Source organism: Sinocyclocheilus grahami, unplaced genomic scaffold, assembly GCF_001515645.1.
Source record: "Sinocyclocheilus grahami isolate Dianchi unplaced genomic scaffold, SAMN03320097.WGS_v1.1 scaffold419.1, whole genome shotgun sequence".
NCBI lineage: Eukaryota > Metazoa > Chordata > Actinopteri > Cypriniformes > Cyprinidae > Sinocyclocheilus > Sinocyclocheilus grahami.
Genome location: NW_015505598.1, coordinates 1,934,028 through 1,950,684, shown reverse-complemented (window position 1 = coordinate 1,950,684; position 16,657 = coordinate 1,934,028). Strand labels below are relative to the sequence as shown.

General features: G+C 35.8%; 1 protein-coding gene across 1 annotated transcript in view; it reads right to left on the bottom strand.

Moving 5' to 3' along the window:
• Positions 1-15,905, bottom strand: part of porb (P450 (cytochrome) oxidoreductase b) — a 38,049-nt gene extending 22,144 nt beyond the window's left edge. The window contains exons 1-5 of the mRNA XM_016232784.1: positions 15,637-15,905; positions 4,097-4,145; positions 3,182-3,310; positions 2,960-3,109; positions 687-811 (exon numbers count right to left, since the gene is read on the bottom strand). Of these exons, the coding sequence (XP_016088270.1) occupies positions 687-811; positions 2,960-3,109; positions 3,182-3,310; positions 4,097-4,145; positions 15,637-15,812 (629 nt within the window). The 5' untranslated portion in view covers positions 15,813-15,905. The remainder of the gene's footprint in view (positions 1-686; positions 812-2,959; positions 3,110-3,181; positions 3,311-4,096; positions 4,146-15,636) is intronic.
• Positions 15,906-16,657: the final 752 nt, after the last annotated feature.

The following is a 16,657-nucleotide window of genomic DNA, read 5'->3' as shown; positions in this document are numbered from 1 at the left end:
ACTTTTCAAAATAATAATCATAATAGTAAGGAAAACCAAGAATTTATCCATGTTTTAATTTATCCATACAGTTCTCTTATCTTATTTGACAAAAAAATAAATGAATAAAACGCAAGGTTTTGTTATAAATTACGTTTTCATTTCATTACATTTTCAAAGACTGATTAATCTTTATTGATTAAGATTTATTAATTCAGTTTATTCGACAGGATGTTTGATTATAAATTTGTATTAAATCATAAAACACAGAATCCGGGGGAAAAAAAAGAGAAAAGAAATTCGCATTTCATGGGCCCCAAATTAAAAGGTACCTGATTCTGTGGCGCTTACAGACTCATGCAAAGCATTTCCTTCCCCATTGAACGCAAAGAAGTGTTGTGATGCATGTAAATGTCAATATCAAATTTTATGGTGAAAAAAAAAAAGGGTGATAATATTTTAAGCTCTATTTCTTCTAGTTTGAATTAGTTTGGTTTCTCCCTTGAATTTCACAATACTTCTCAACTTCAAATTAGCAAGAAATGTCATGTTTGGCATAAAATCTAGTGGGAAAAGAAGGAAGACGTTTGGCTTTGAAATGTAGCGAAGTAAAACATTATCAGAGTATTTTCGATTTGGGAAACATAAAAATACTTCAAAAAAGTAAGCACAGCACCAGCAGAAACTTTATAATGAGCGTCACTCACTTCCCGTCATCGTCTCCCATTCCCAGGTCAAAGATCCGCTGGGCTCCCAGCTCAGCCAGCCTCTTGTCCACATACTTTCCCATGGCGTTATAGTGCTCGTATGTCTTATTTCCCAGTGCAAACACCTTCAAAATACGTTTTAGACATTACATATACAAACAGATTAGGGCTGCACAATAAATCAAAATGGAATCGAAATCGCGATTCGACCGAAGCTGATTGTCATGCGTATTTTTCAGTGAAGCACGGTTCTGTGATCAGCAGTAAATCTCCATCCGAAGGCCAGAGAAACTCCAAATACGCCTCGCAGAAGAAACCCAGAAAATCCCTAGAGCGGTAGCTGGATAAACAGAAGATTTAACTAATAAACGCACGATTATGACAATATACGGTTTATCTGAGTTCTTATTATTATAATTATTATTAAAATAAAGTATATTTATAATGCAATGCCTTTATCACTGCTTAAATACTATGAAATACAGAACCGGCTTTACTAACAAAATGCGCATGACAATCGCATTCGATTAATCGTGCAGCCCTACAACAGATACATACGGATTGTTCTATATCTATACCTTATATTTCTTATAGTCACCTGTTATTAAGATCACGAGTGTAAATGTGGTCCAAGACTTTTTTCATTGAAACCAGATATAAAATAAATGTTAACTGAAATAAAACAATATAATATAATATAATATATAACGATAAATCATAATACTTTTAATTTATTTTATTTAAATTTTTGGCCAAGGAAACATTCTCATTTGTATTTAGTTTAATTTGAGGTGCTAACTGAAATAGTAAATGAATAAAAACTAAACATAAAAAAATTGAAATAAAATGACAAAAAACAACAAAATGACTACAATTTTAACTAACATTAAAAGAAAAGAAAACGCAAATTATAAAAATAAAAACTAATTCAAAATGTTAATCAAAAGTATCTCAATTATACTAAAATAACACATTTCCTGACTATCAGAAATAAATATTTATTTTTTAGCTATTGTTTTAACTAAAGATACATTTTAGATGCATTTAAATTCATGATATGTGAACTACCATTTCAGTGCTAAGGTGTTATATTTACTTTTTAATTTTTTTAGCTTGACAGAGCAAACACTGTTGCTATATGAATAAAAATTCAGGTTTTGTATTCAACATAAAAATGACAGCATATGTGTTAGGAATGATCTGAAGGTGAGTAAATACTGAAAGAATGTTAATTTTGGATGCACTATTCCTCTAAATCCACTTATGCAGAAGTCACTCAGCCATATCTGTAGTGAGCACTTCGGCTAAACATGTGGCCTCACTGTTCTTTAAACACGGAGTCACTGAACTTTGCACAATGTCAGTGTAGTATACGTTGAGAAAGCTGTCTGAGACTTTGGCTTGTGGAAGTATGACACAGCATTCCCCAGATACACTTCTGCTCTGCTGCACTGCGTCATGGGTCTCGTTTGCTCAAGCGTACGTCGGAAAGCACCTAACGTATTAGAAACACATTGTTCCTGGAGGATTTGGTAAAGTCTAAAAACCTCACAAAGTGCTTCGACAACTGCTTAAATGAAAAGTCCCTGAGCACACACACTTAAAAAAATAGTTCACCCAAAAATGAACATTTGCTGAATTTTACTCACGCTCAGGCCATCCAAGATTAGGATGAGTTTGATTCTTCATCAGATTTGGAGAAATGTAGCATTGCATCAGTGTCTCAGCAATGGATGCTCTGCAGTGAATGGGTGCCGTCAGAATAACAGCTGATAAAAACATCACAATAATCCACACCACTCCAGTCCATCAGTTAACGTCTTGAGAAGACAAAAGCTGTGTGTTTGTAAGAAATTAATCCATCATTAACATGTTTTAACATTAAACCGTCACTTCTGGCTAAAATGCAAGTCAATAATCTATAATAACGCTTCCTGCAGTGAAAAAGAAAGCAACATTATGAATTATAGACTCATTTTTAGCTGAAAGCAACGCTTCGAAGAAAAAAAAAAACACACAGCTTTTGGCTTCTCCAGATGTTAACTGCTGGACTGGAGTGCTGTGGATTATTGTGATGTTTTTATCAGCTGTTTGGACTCTCATTCTGACGGCACCCATTCACAGCAGAGCATCCATTGCTGAGACACTGATGCAATGCTACGCTTCTCCAAACCTGATGATGAAACAAACTCTCCGATGGCCTTAGGATGAGCACATTTTCAGGGAATTTTACCCTTACTATAATCACGTAATTGCCGTGATGAGGAACTCACTGTATATTTAACTCCACTGAAGTCGGCATCGCCCTCCTGTAACCAGTCATAGAAGTCCTGAGCGTTATCGGTCGGGTCTCCCTCTCCATACGTGGCCAAGCAGAAGATCGCTATCGAGTTCTCAATCTCAGTCAGACGGGAGAGCTCACTCTGCAAATAAAAGCATGTGTAAACAAACACAAACAGGAGAGGAGCCCGTTTTCATCCCATCGCATGTATTACCATGTCATATTCCTCTGGATCCGCTGCCATTCCTTTCATGCCGTAGCGATGAGCATCTTTTGCAAGTCTGTTGGCAAACTCTTCACCCGTGCCCGTCTGTGAGCCGTAAAACACCACGATGTTCTTGCCCTAGAGGAAATATTAAAGTCATTACTTTATGTACACAAATGACAATAGCAACGAAAAGGTGTTGCTTTTAATGTAAAGCCATATGAATAAAGGCTTTTTAATTTTTTCACTATCATTTCGAGTGCCTTGGAGTGACTCGTTTTTTGATGAATTTAGAAATCCCGTATCCAAAGAGCACCGATTTATAGACTTTATACCCCAGCAGCATTTTTTGCATATTTTTGATGTAAAAAAGTTGGCTTACTTTGAAAAACTAAACACGCAGACGGTCAGTCGGTTTCAGTTACAACTTTTTTCAGCCAATTCAGTTACAATATTTTACCATTTGACTGCCTAAAAAAAAGATTTGTTTAACGGCCGGTTTTGTTTGATAATTTTAGCATTTCAACCTTTACTGGAGAAGAGGAGGATGAAAAGGTGTTGCTTTTAATGTAAAGCCATTCATGAATAAAGGCTTTTTAATTTTTTCACTATCATTTCGAGTGCCTTGGAGTGACTCGTTTTTTGATGAATTTAGAAATCCCGTATCCAAAGAGCACCGATTTATAGACTTTATACCCCAGCAGCATTTTTTGCATATTTTTGATGTAAAAAAGTTGGCTTACTTTGAAAAACTAAACACGCAGACGGTCAGTCGGTTTCAGTTACAACTTTTTTCAGCCAATTCAGTTACAATATTTTACCATTTGACTGCCTAAAAAAAAGATTTGTTTAACGGCCGGTTTTGTTTGATAATTTTAGCATTTCAACCTTTACTGGAGAAGAGGAGGAGTAAAAATCTCTTACCGTTTTCTTCATCTTGCCAATAAAACTGGTTTCTCTGGTTGTTTGAGGCCTACAAAACGCAGATTAACTGAGAGGTCATGCATCAAAAAGTGTTACTAACAATTACATTATAAATGATCATGCAAACAAATATTGACAAAAAAAATTAAATAAAACAAAAACTGACATTTCAAGCACTTCTGAAATCAGTGTAAAACACTGCATCTGTAGCTCTTCTCAATAGATCAGTCCTGGGGCAGCTGATTAAAGGCTTCATGTTGTTTCAAGTGAAACCAAAAGCACATTCGTGTAGCATTTATCGTCATTTAAACCCGAGTTTAAATGGAGGAGACTTAAGGAGACCTATTATGCCCCTTTTTACAAGATGTAATACAAGTCTCAGGTGTTCCCAGAATGTGTCTGTGAAGTTTCAGCTCAAAATGCCCCACAGAAAATGCCTATTTTGAGTTGAAGCAAAAACCGGCTGTTTTTGTGCATGTCTCTTTAAATGCAAATGAGCTGCTGCTCCCTGCCCCCTTTTTCAGAATAGAGCTGTGCCTTTACAGCTCGTACCTGCCAAAAACATGTCTATCATGCTGAAATCATGCATTTTAAAGGCATATCAGTTGAATCTTCTGATATAGGGTTTTCCAAGCGCACACATCTGAAGCACACGCACAGAAAGCGGCTGTCACACGGCATTTGAGTACTAAACTTCATTGTCTGAGGCAAAAATACTGTAATTTGTATATTGTCATTGTGTGAAGCACCAATATCCAGAGAAACATCACGTCTTCAGCTACATAAGCATTTTTAGCAGCTATATTAATGAGTTCACATGTATAGCATGTATAGTTTTAACTTCGACTATTTCTAAAGATTTTTTGCCATATAGGCATGGAAAACTGAGGATTGTATTAATTTAATCGGTTTGTTGGTTTCTTTTAATGCTGTTGTTAATAAGAAAAAAAAAATACGTCACTGCAAACGTTCACATGAATGTTAATCTGAATGCTAAAAATGTAAAACATGAGAGAATTCACTAAAAGCACTGTAAAAAGGATTATGCAAAAGGTAATAAATGTTAAAGAATAAATAGGAATAATACAGAAAATAATAGTAATTTCAGAGTAATAGCACTCAATCAACTTTCATCCACCTCTATTTAGTCTTATGCGCCTTCACACTGAGATTCAAGAGCAAAGCACTTTGTGAGACGTTTTGCTCACACTTTATGTTAAAGGTCCACCTCTCGCTATTACCACACCATTAACTATGACTTTTGCCTGTGTAACATGTAAACTCCTAATTGGCTGATTATTAATAGTTAGTTAGGTAGTTGTTAAGTTTAGGTATTGGTAAGGATTATGGATGTAGAATATGGTCATTGAAAATATGTGCTTTATAAACACTAATAAACAACCAATATGTTAACAATAGGCATGCTAATAAACAACTAGTTAATAGTGAGAATTGGTCCCTACACTAATGTGTTACCGAAGTTTGCAATTCTTCAATTTCATCTGGAAAAATCTCAATCTTTACATCAGCTCTCTCTCTCTCTCTCTCACACTCACACACAGACACAGACGTTAAAACACAATTGTTCAAGAGTTCAAGAGAGTTCAGTGAATAGAAAAAGCGTGAGAGACTTTTCACTGTGTAAAAACTCTGGGCTCACGGCCAACTATTGCACAAGGATGTGAATAGTGTGTTTTAAGGAGTGAAAACTGCTGCTGAACTCCGTTTTTAAATGGGAAACAGCAGTGTTTTAAAGATACTATTCTCTATTAAACAAGAGAATGATTATAACTCTTTCATTAATGGTGAAAGAAAATCATCAGCACTCTTTGCCATGAAATACGATGCGGGCTAAATTTATAGCTATAGAGCAATGATGTTATGTTATACAATCAAAGCTTGCTTTATAATACAAATAGTTCTTTCAACCAAGCTGCTTTTGACAAATGTAGTAATTATGGTTTTTATTGTGTACTTGAGCAAAATGTGCCTGTATGGAGACCAAACAGACACACAAATGTTAGCTTCATTGCTCATTCTTTCTCAATCTTGCGGGAGCAGAGCACATTTTGCACGTCTGTCTCTTCTGACTCACTCAGTTCAGTTCATTAATAATGATGTGAACCATCTGAAAGATCATACAAAATGTTTCTTACTCATGAGAACCAGAGGGACTACTTCAGCAAACACTCACCTATCGATGGCGACCAGCCGGTCCTCCGGTAAGGAGAACACACAGCCCATGATCATAAGAAACTCATCCAAGAACGAAGATGCCAAGACAGACCCGTTCACTACCGCGCACACCGGAAAAACAAGCCACTGACGTAGGTAAGAAAAACCATCTGTCATACAAGAGAACGGACACATAAAACGCTAAAGAGGACCTGAAGGAGAGCTTGAATGCGATTGTATGTGAAGGAGTCGGTTCCAGAGGAAAGCAGAGGCTGTTAGAGCATCCCTCCTCTATCAGGAACGGTCTGCAGACGACTATTGAGGTGGTGAAGCATCATGTCAATTCCCTATGCTCTCAAACACGTGCACCGGCAACATCTGGACAACACACAGCAGGACTCCCACGCGTCAAGCACGCCAAACACTCATGTAAACAAACAGAAAACTTCAGAAAGGTCCTTCATCCTCTCATGATCCCAGAGAAAAAACAGAACAGTCCTTTAGCAACAGTTTCTTAAGACAGCGACGGCGAATGACTGAGGCCCCTCCCTCCGGGGATCAGAGTCGCCGTGGCAACCACATCTATCATAAAAGGATCCTCCTGTGACAGGCCAGGCAACGCGAGCAGCGAGACAAATTGGAAATGGTTTCCACATAAATGGGGAAGGAGAGAGAAAATAGGCTGAACATAATGGAGGGCTTGTGCTGCGCCTCAACTTTCCACCTCTGGGGCAGCTCAGAGAAAGACTTGGCTGGCCTTGCCAAATACAAACTCAATTGACATGAGGATTTGAAAAGATATATATACTTTCGTAAGCACAACTTTAAGTAACATAACAGAGAGAAAGAGAGAGAGAGAGAGAGAGAGAGAGAGAGAGGATCAGTTTTGCCATTTCTAACAGCCCAACTATTGAGACGAAAGAACAACTGAGTGACTGTAACAAAACTCCTCTCTTCTATAAAGGAATAGTTCAGCCAAAAATTAAAATGAGCTAAAATGTGCTCACCCTCAGGCCATTCAAGCTGTAGATGAGTTTGTCTCTTCATCAGGTTTGGAGAAATGTAGCATTGCATCAGTGTCTCAGCAATGGATGCTCTGCAGTGAATGGGTGCCGTCAGAATGAGAGTCCAAACAGCTGATAAAAACATCACAATAATCCACACCACTCCAGTTAATGTCTTGAGGAGAAAAGTTGCGTGTTTGTAAGAAACAAATCCATAATACATATTCAATCCATAATAACGAGTCCACAATCCATAATACTTCCTCCAGTGAAAAAGTGTTCTGGTCTGAATCAGGAGAGAAATCTGCACAGATCAAGCACTGTTTACAAGCCAAAACGGCTCTAAACAGATATGTGGCTGGATTTTGATGTGAGAGACAACAGGAGATGGACTTTTTCACTGGAGGAAGCGTTATTATGGATTATGGACTCATATTTTAGCTTGAAGCGATGGTTTGAAGTTAAAAACGTCTTGATGGATGTGTTTCAGCTTTTGTCTTCTCCAGATGTTAGCTGCTGGACTGGAGTGCTGTGGATTACTTGTGGATTATTGTGATGTTTTTATCAGCTGTTTGGACTCTCATTCTGACGGCACCCATTCACTGCAGAGCATCCATTGCTGAGACACTGATGCAATGCTACATTTCTCCAAATCTGATCAAGAATCAAACTCATCTACATTTTGAATGGCCTCTTTAAAACATTTTCCTCCCTCCTTCATCAACTCTAATAGCTGACGACTTTGCCACATTCTTCATTAATAAAATTACAAACCTCAGTGCACAATTTGCCACACCACAAACTGTCAAACACATCTTACCAGCAAACATATACTCGTTTTCATCCTTCTCTCCACTCTCTGAGGCAGAAGTCTCTAAGTTCATCTGTTCCAATCATCCTACTACTTGTCCGCTTGATCCTATTCCATCTCATCTCCTTCAAGCCATTTCTCCTGCCATTGTACCTGCACTCACTCACATCGTTAACACATCCCTTCACACTGGTGTTTTTCCCTCAACATTTAAACAGGCTCGTATAACCCCACTTGTGCCTCAGGGCTCAGTACTTGGACCACTTCTCTTCTCTGTCTACATGGCATCACTAGGATCTGTCATTCAGAAACATGGCTTTTCATATCATTGCTAAGCTAATGACACTCAACTCTACCTCTCATTCCATCCTGATGATCCGACGATAGCTGCTCGCATCTCAGCATGTCTAATAAGCATTTCTTGTTGGATGACGGACCATCACCTTCAACTCAGCCTGGCTAAGACAGAACTGCTTGTGGTTTCAACAGACACATCACTTTATCAAAATTTCACCATCCAGTTAGGCTCATCAACCAACAGCTGAGTCCTTAACCATCTTCAAGAAAATGACTAAAAACACATCTGTTCCACCTTTACTTGACCCTCTAACTCTAGCACTTTCTATTTTATTTTAATTCTACTTTATCTATATTTTTATTTAAAAAAAACACTAGCTTTCAATTTTTTCTATTCTATCTACTTGTTTTTCTTTGTGTGTATTTGTGTGTGTATATATATATGTGTGTGTGTGTGTGTGTGTGTGTGTGTATGTATGAATGAATGAATACACCTTGCTACGTGTACTGTGTTAGGTTAACCGAGACTTGACATTTGCACTTATATATTGTTGCTCTTTTATTAGTTTTGACTGCTTTTATTGTCCTCATTTGTAAGTCGCTTTGAATAAAAGCGTCTGCTAAATGACTAAATGTAAATCACATCAAATCGTGCAAATTATTATTGTTACACTTTATTACCAAATTATTCATGTTAACAACATCAGCATTGGTGACTATGAGTATAGTGTGTATATTTCAATTTCTGCACAGTCTAATCTAATTGTCATACTCTTCGAATTTCATATTAAGAAATTCTTTTAACCCAAAATGCAAATTATGCTCCCTTCGAACTGGTTTTCTTTAAAATGCGAGAAATCCCATGTAATCCCAGGCTATCTGTAATAAGAAGCACATTTATAACTGTAATATAATTTAATTTCATTCACATGTGTTTCACAAACACATAATCCTTTATGGATTACAATACGCCATCAAAATGATACATTTAATTATTCCAGCTGCTGTGAGAAAAGGCTATAAACGATCCGCCACCTGCAGGATCCTCACATGCGATAGCCTACTAGCCGGGACAACTTCTTTAGGTTTCCATTGAAAATAATGCAGGCGGAAATCTGATTATGCTACTAATCATAGGCTGGATATGATGACACACTGAATGTAATAAAGGTCTATTAGTTTGCATTTACAATCTTAAGACTTAATGCACATATCTATCCATGCCCGTGATTGAATACAATGCAGCTCAACGCTGCAAAAACATGGTGTAAATAGAAATCTCTGAAAGCAGCGGCCTACCAGCTTTCACACTCATAAGACGAAAATTAATAAAACAATGTGATATTCACAGTATTCACTACATCATCAGCAAAGATATTACAATAACATCGCTAAAACCTGCTGTATATCATCCCTACAATACATGCATTATTGCATAAAGTTTATGAAGGAGGCAGTGTATTTTTGAGTTTGAGTTCTCATGGAGTTCCTTAGATAATTGTGAGACAGAAAAAAATCCAGATATAAATTAGGCAAAGTTTGACATGAGAAGAGGCGATCGCTCCAGCAGACTGTGCTTATGCTTATGCTATCATTCTGTCAGTGCAATAATATCCGTGACAAGTCTGCAGATCAGCCTGAATCAGCCAAACAGGCAGAAATAAACGGATAAACAAACAAATAAATACATTACAGTTTGTGTTAACAAATAAATGCCACAAAAATATGCAATTTACGTTATTGCGGTTATAATTGGAAAAAACTAACAAACAAGAAATCGAACTTTGAGCATTTTTAATGGAAGTCCATTCCTGCCACAGAAAATAAATTAGTGCTGTCAAAATTAGCGCAGGCGATTAATTTTTCCAGTTTAACGGCGTTAAATTTTTTTAATGCTGTTAACGCAGGGGCGGAGCTAGGGTTGGCCACCCCACTCACAACTGCTGCCTCGGTCTCTCTTTTTTTCTTTACAAGGATAGTGTTTATTTACACAGAACGTCTTCACGAGAACATCAAACAGGAGACTTTTCAGACACGCACTCCACTTCACCTCAGCGCCAGGCGCGAGTCAGACGAGCGCGGACACGGTACAGACGACGAGGAGCTTCATCAGAACAATAGTGAACTGCTGTCAGGACGTTATGTCAGTAAAAACTAATTGTCCTCTTCTTTCAGCCGTTATACGCCTGCTCTTCAATTGTACACACAAATACGGCGGCGCATGCTGTAGCTTGTACAATTTCATATTAAAGCGCGAATGAAACTACGTGCCAGATTCACGTCACATTCAGCAGCAGCAGCTCTTAAAGTAATAGCAGCCAAATAACCTAATAACCAGCTGCTGTGACGTCAAAGAACAAAAGAAAAACGAGTAAATCAATCACTTTTGTAGCTTTAAGGATTCATCTATATTTAATTTGGAATTTAGTGTTTGATAACTTTATTCAATTTCTGTATATTTCCTACGTGCTGAAGGGCACAGGTAAATATGACATTTATTATAATGGGTTTATGTGAAGAAGAATAGATTAGAAGTTATTTTTTAAATTCTAACAAATGTTAAAATTGATAGCTCGCAATTATACTGTAATGTTAGTATAGTCGATATTTATGGTTAAATATTAGGAAAAAAAGAATAATTTGAGAACTGAGAGATCAGTAGTATTGGTTTCAGTGATACTCGCTTTTAGTCATAAAAAAGATACCATTAAAATATACTGTCTTTATGTTGTTTCTACATTAATTTGAAGTGACTGAGTGAACGTGAAATTATTGTAATACAAAAGTATATGTAAAAACTTTAATGTCAGGTGGGATTAATCAAGATGAATTGTGAAGCAAATTGTGTGTTTATCACACAATTCAGACTTTTTTCCCCCAGAATTTTGAGGTTAAATTTCACAATTTTGACTTTTTTCTCTGAATTCTGAGATTTTTTTTTTTTTTTAATTGTCATGTTTATGCATTTTTGGTAAAAACTGCATTTGGCTTAACTCTGTTAAAAATCTCTTCAAAAGAGGTAACTGAATAAAAAAAGTTAGTGTAATGGTGTTCCATATTGACTTTAACCTGCACACTGTTTTAACATCAAATAGAGCTTGAATTTACTGCACTTCTGCAGCAACACGACTGGAAACAAGACACATAATGACCAGTGGTGCTTGGCATCAACATGGTCTCCGTAATGTTAGTATAGTCGATATTTATGGTTAAATATTAGGAAAAAAAGAATAATTTGAGAACTGAGAGATCAGTAGTATTGGTTTCAGTGATACTCGCTTTTAGTCATAAAAAAGATACCATTAAACAAATAGGCCTATTAAAATATACTGTCTTTATGTTGTTTCTACATTAATTTGAAGTGACTGAGTGAACGTGAAATTATTGTAATACAAAAGTATATGTAAAAACTTTAATGTCAGGTGAGATTAATCAAGATGAATTGTGAAGCAAATTGTGTGTTTATCACACAATTCAGACTTTTTTCCCCCAGAATTTTGAGGTTAAATTTCACAATTTTTACTTTTTTCTCTGAATTCTGAAATATATATATTTTTTTAATTGTCATATTTATGCATTTTTGGTAAAAAACTGCATTTGGCTTAACTTTGTTAAAAATCTCTTCAAAAGAGGTAACTGAATAAAAAAGTTGTAATGGTGTTCCATATTGACTTTAACCTGCACACTGTTTTAACATCAAATAGAGCTTGAATTTACTGCACTTCTGCAGCAACACGACTGGAAACAAGACACATAATGACCAGTGGTGCTTGGCATCAACATGGTCTCGTAGACTTTGACACGCACAAGTTTTTTTTTTAGATGTATTTATTTATTTATTTTTAGAGTAGCTCAATAAATGTAAGAGACTGAAAAACTAATGACTAAATGTTATTGTATATTTACTGTTGTTAAGTGAAGATATTACATGCGTTCTAATTTTGCATCATGCAAATACAAATACTGCGAATAAGAAAAGGGTGCTGTACTTCTCTACACATAACTTCCTTATTCTGATCATTTAAGAAGGCAGCTGCATGATTAATCATTGAAGGATCTCGATTCAAACAACCATTTACTCATAAATAACAACAATTCAGCAATTTTTATGTAATCACATGTGAAGTCACAAAATTGAAACGTTTGAAGGCAAAATTCAAAACGTTGGTAATCCCACTAACCCGAAATGGTCTTTGCAACCATACAGAATGGTGTATGTTATAAATAATCGCACAAATACTAGAAAAAATCTCGTAGTTTTGATTAAAACATGCATTTGTGCTACTTTTGCTTTGACACATCTAATGTAAAAAAAAACAAGACAGTGGACAGTGTTAGTGTGACAGCGAAAACTAATCGAGTGTGAAAAGAAAAGCAGACACTGAAAACAGACCACAAATAAAGTCAAGTGTTGTTTATGCACGCAGGTCTGTAAAACTGATAACATCAAACACCATTTCAGTGCATCGAACAGCAACTTTAACTGCAATTATCCGGAACAGTGCTTCAAACTTTATTTAAATAAATAAAATAAAAACCCAACTAGAGAGATCTGTATTTTTATTTTGTGTGTGTGCCTATTAGCCACTGAGACATAATAATACACACAGATCTAGCCTATGTATATTACTCATCTCATCTCACAAAAACAGATTCAGTATTCCTCAAAATGAATAAAAACAGTGAAATACAAACTATATAACTTTTTGATATAAAAAAAATCAAGCAAGCCCAGCTCAGATGAGAAAAGTTACAATGCATTAATTTACATAAAAAGTAACTAAGTAATGTAATTAGTTACTTTTTAAGGAAGTAATGCAATATTGTAATGTATTACTTTTAAAATGAACTTTCCCCAACACTGCTCGTGAGGTGCTCGGTTCAATTCCTCTTACACTATGTGAGCCACGAGCATCAACAATTTCCACACGATTTCTCACGATGGGGGAAAAAAACACTTATGAGCTTGTACGACAGCAAAAAGCGCCCAGCTTAACTATATAATACTGATACTACTAATACGGAGAGGAAAAAAGCTATTAAAAAATCAGCATATTTAAATTGTGACAAAAACTTTCAACAACAATAATAATTTTAATAATAATAATAATAATAATAATAATAATAGCTGGGTTGTTTTTTCCATCCGTTTTTAAATTAAAGCAATCACCCTTAAAGCAATTTTGACAGAGGGGAAAACTCTGGCTAGTTTTGGTCTAGTTTTAAATAGAAATCAGGCTTGTTTTGTTTTGTGGACCTACGACCAGAACGGGTATTTTTTTGAAGATCTCTGTCGTTCTCTGATGCTGCATTTTAACGTAAAATGGCTATGCGCACAGACAATATTCACTTACTGACCTTAGATCATTGTAGAAATGAAAGTATTAGATTAAATCATTGATCGTTATAAAAGTATTAAAATCACACGGTATGATTATGCATGCTTAAGTATATTTAGAAACCAGATTAAAATAAAATTCACACATCACATCTAGTACTACCTTATAACGGTGTAAGACAAATATATCATGCATTGTAAAAAAATGACCGTGAATTTAACGGTAAAAGACTGTAAAAATGCTACAGTAAAAACCTGTTAAATGGTTAACGGTAAATTCCCCTACTATATACGGTGAAAAACTGTATATGACATTACATGTATTGGACATTAATTTTACGGTAGTATACCGTTTTTGGAAGTGAAAAAGACCGTATAATTTACAGTGAATAACCGTAAATTGAAATTCCCAGAATTCCCTGTGTTACATTTCAAATTGGATGTTTTTTAGTTGAAATAACCATTTCTTCTTAGTTTTTTCTTATCAGTTTTGTATATTATGGTTGTGTGTTACACCTAATGCATTATTTCAGTTTCATGTGTGTTACCGTGATGGTGTTTAGTGTTTGTGTGAATGACGCTGTGCACCTTCTATATATGTTATTATTTAAAAGCTGCTTGTGATGGGCTTTGGTTCATCGTGTGACTTTCTCATCACCTCCTGCTTTTGGTGGTTATCAGTGTATTACAAAGCTACAAAACAGATTTCAGTACTTCAGTAGGTTGGTATATTAACATTATATCAGTTAATGAAATTACGGTATTTAACTGTACATTTAAGTTAAAACCGTAAAACCTAAAACATTGCTACCGTATTTTTTACGGTAAAATTCCGGCAACCACAGCTGCCATTTTTTTACCGTAAATTTTACGGAATTTTTTTTACAGTGTGTGCACTTGTAATATATGCTATGATTGACATACAGTCTTTTTCCCATTGGTGACACGCAGAAATGCTTTGCAGAAACACAAAAGTCTGAATTAAACATTTTAAGATTTGCAAGTATTTATGTATACTATTTATAATACTATTTACTATATAATATTCATGTCATAGCACTTGCATATCATTGCTCTTTTGTTGATTTTGATTGCTTCTATTGTCCTTATTTGGATAAAAGCGTCTGCTAAATAACTAAATGTAAATTACATTTATGGAACTTATTTTTCTAATCCTATTCTAACTCTTGCCGTCTGTGTCTGAAGCCAGGGGATACAGTGTGTGCACTTGTAATATATGCTATGATTGACATACAGTCTTTTTTCTCATTGGTGACACGCAGAAATGCTTTGCAGAAACACAAAAGTCTTAATTAAACATTTTAAGATTTGCAACTATTTATGGCATAGCACAATATGCCATATTCATGTCATAGCACTTGCATATCATTGCTCTTTTGTTGATTTTGATTGCTTCTATTGTCCTTATTTGGATAAAAGCGTCTGCTAAATAACTAAATGTAAATTACATTTATGGAACTTATTTTTCTAATCCTATTCTAACTCTTGCCGTCTGTGTCTGAAGCCAGGGGATATATATAATGCGAGAGAGATAAATGAAACACAAGCGTATCCTTCAACCATGATGACGCTCTACGGTTTATCTCAGGAGTGACTGTAATGTCTGGCATTGAGTAAGACCTTTGCCAATGACATTACTCAAGGCAATAAACATTCCCTGCTCCTCCAGCGTCAGCAGAATCAGCTGCGGCCGAAGAAAACACAAACTGTTTCCAGGAAGACTGCAATGATACTGACCTTACAGATGTCAATTTAATTTCTTCTCAGATGTGAGAAGTCTGTTCAGTTTAATTCACACAGATGACACAATTAAAAAAGCTAAAAAGTGAATATGTTTGCAGATTTACATTCTAACGTTCTCTCAACCATACAGGAGCGGTTTGGAGGTACTTACGTAGACTCTAGTTTTTTGAACTCCGGGATGGGCTCGGCTTTTTTGCGGAAAATGATCCAGTAGACGAGCAGGCCGGCGATGAGCGAGAAGAGGAAGAGGTCCAGGTTACTGAAGAAGGGCTCGTCCTCATCCATCAGCTCCGACTGCGCGGCGGGATCGGCCCGTGTGTCTGCCATCGTTACGAGGAGCGCCGCTGCGAGAGGAAACACTCACAGAATTAGCAGAGAACATTATGTGGCATTTTAGCAAACACAGCAACATCGCTATGTCTGATATTAGGGCTGGGCGATAAATCAATAACGATAATTATCGCGATATAATTTTTTAAAAATTATAAAAAAAAGCACCATAGTATTGTGTCAGAAATGTGGGATATTAATATCAAATTTTTTTTATTATTATTATTATTATTATTATTAATGTAGACATTAATTAAATGCATTAAAGAAGCAACCGAATATAATTAGGGATATAACGATTCACTCAACTCACGAGTCGATTTTTTTAACAAAACGAGATTGAAGACATTATACAGGAAATGAGAAGGTGTCCTTTTATTAGGCTATTGCTGCACGTTTCTTTGTGAAATTGAAATAACAAAACTAAATTGAAATTTTAAAACAAACCTAGGGCTGCACGATAAATCGCATGCGATATTTAACGCGCATCTTGTCAGAAAGCCGGTTCTGTAATCAGCGGTAAATCTCCATCACCTGCGGGCTTTCACATGGAGCAGCATTAACTACACAGAGCCGTTGTTCACTGACGAGCTGCGCAAAAAAATCGCGCGAATATGAACGTGGTTTTATTAACAAAAACAGTACTGAACCATACTAGTAGTAGTTGTAAAAAAATAAATAAAATAATAATAATAGTAAGAGTAAATGTTGAAATTAACGCACTCTAACAAAGAACAATACTTACACAGCTTTCATTAATCTTAATGCTACAAATGGACTCTTATTTTAAAGTGTTACCATTTCATTTCAACTGTCATGCTTAAAGATGCACATCTTTAAAT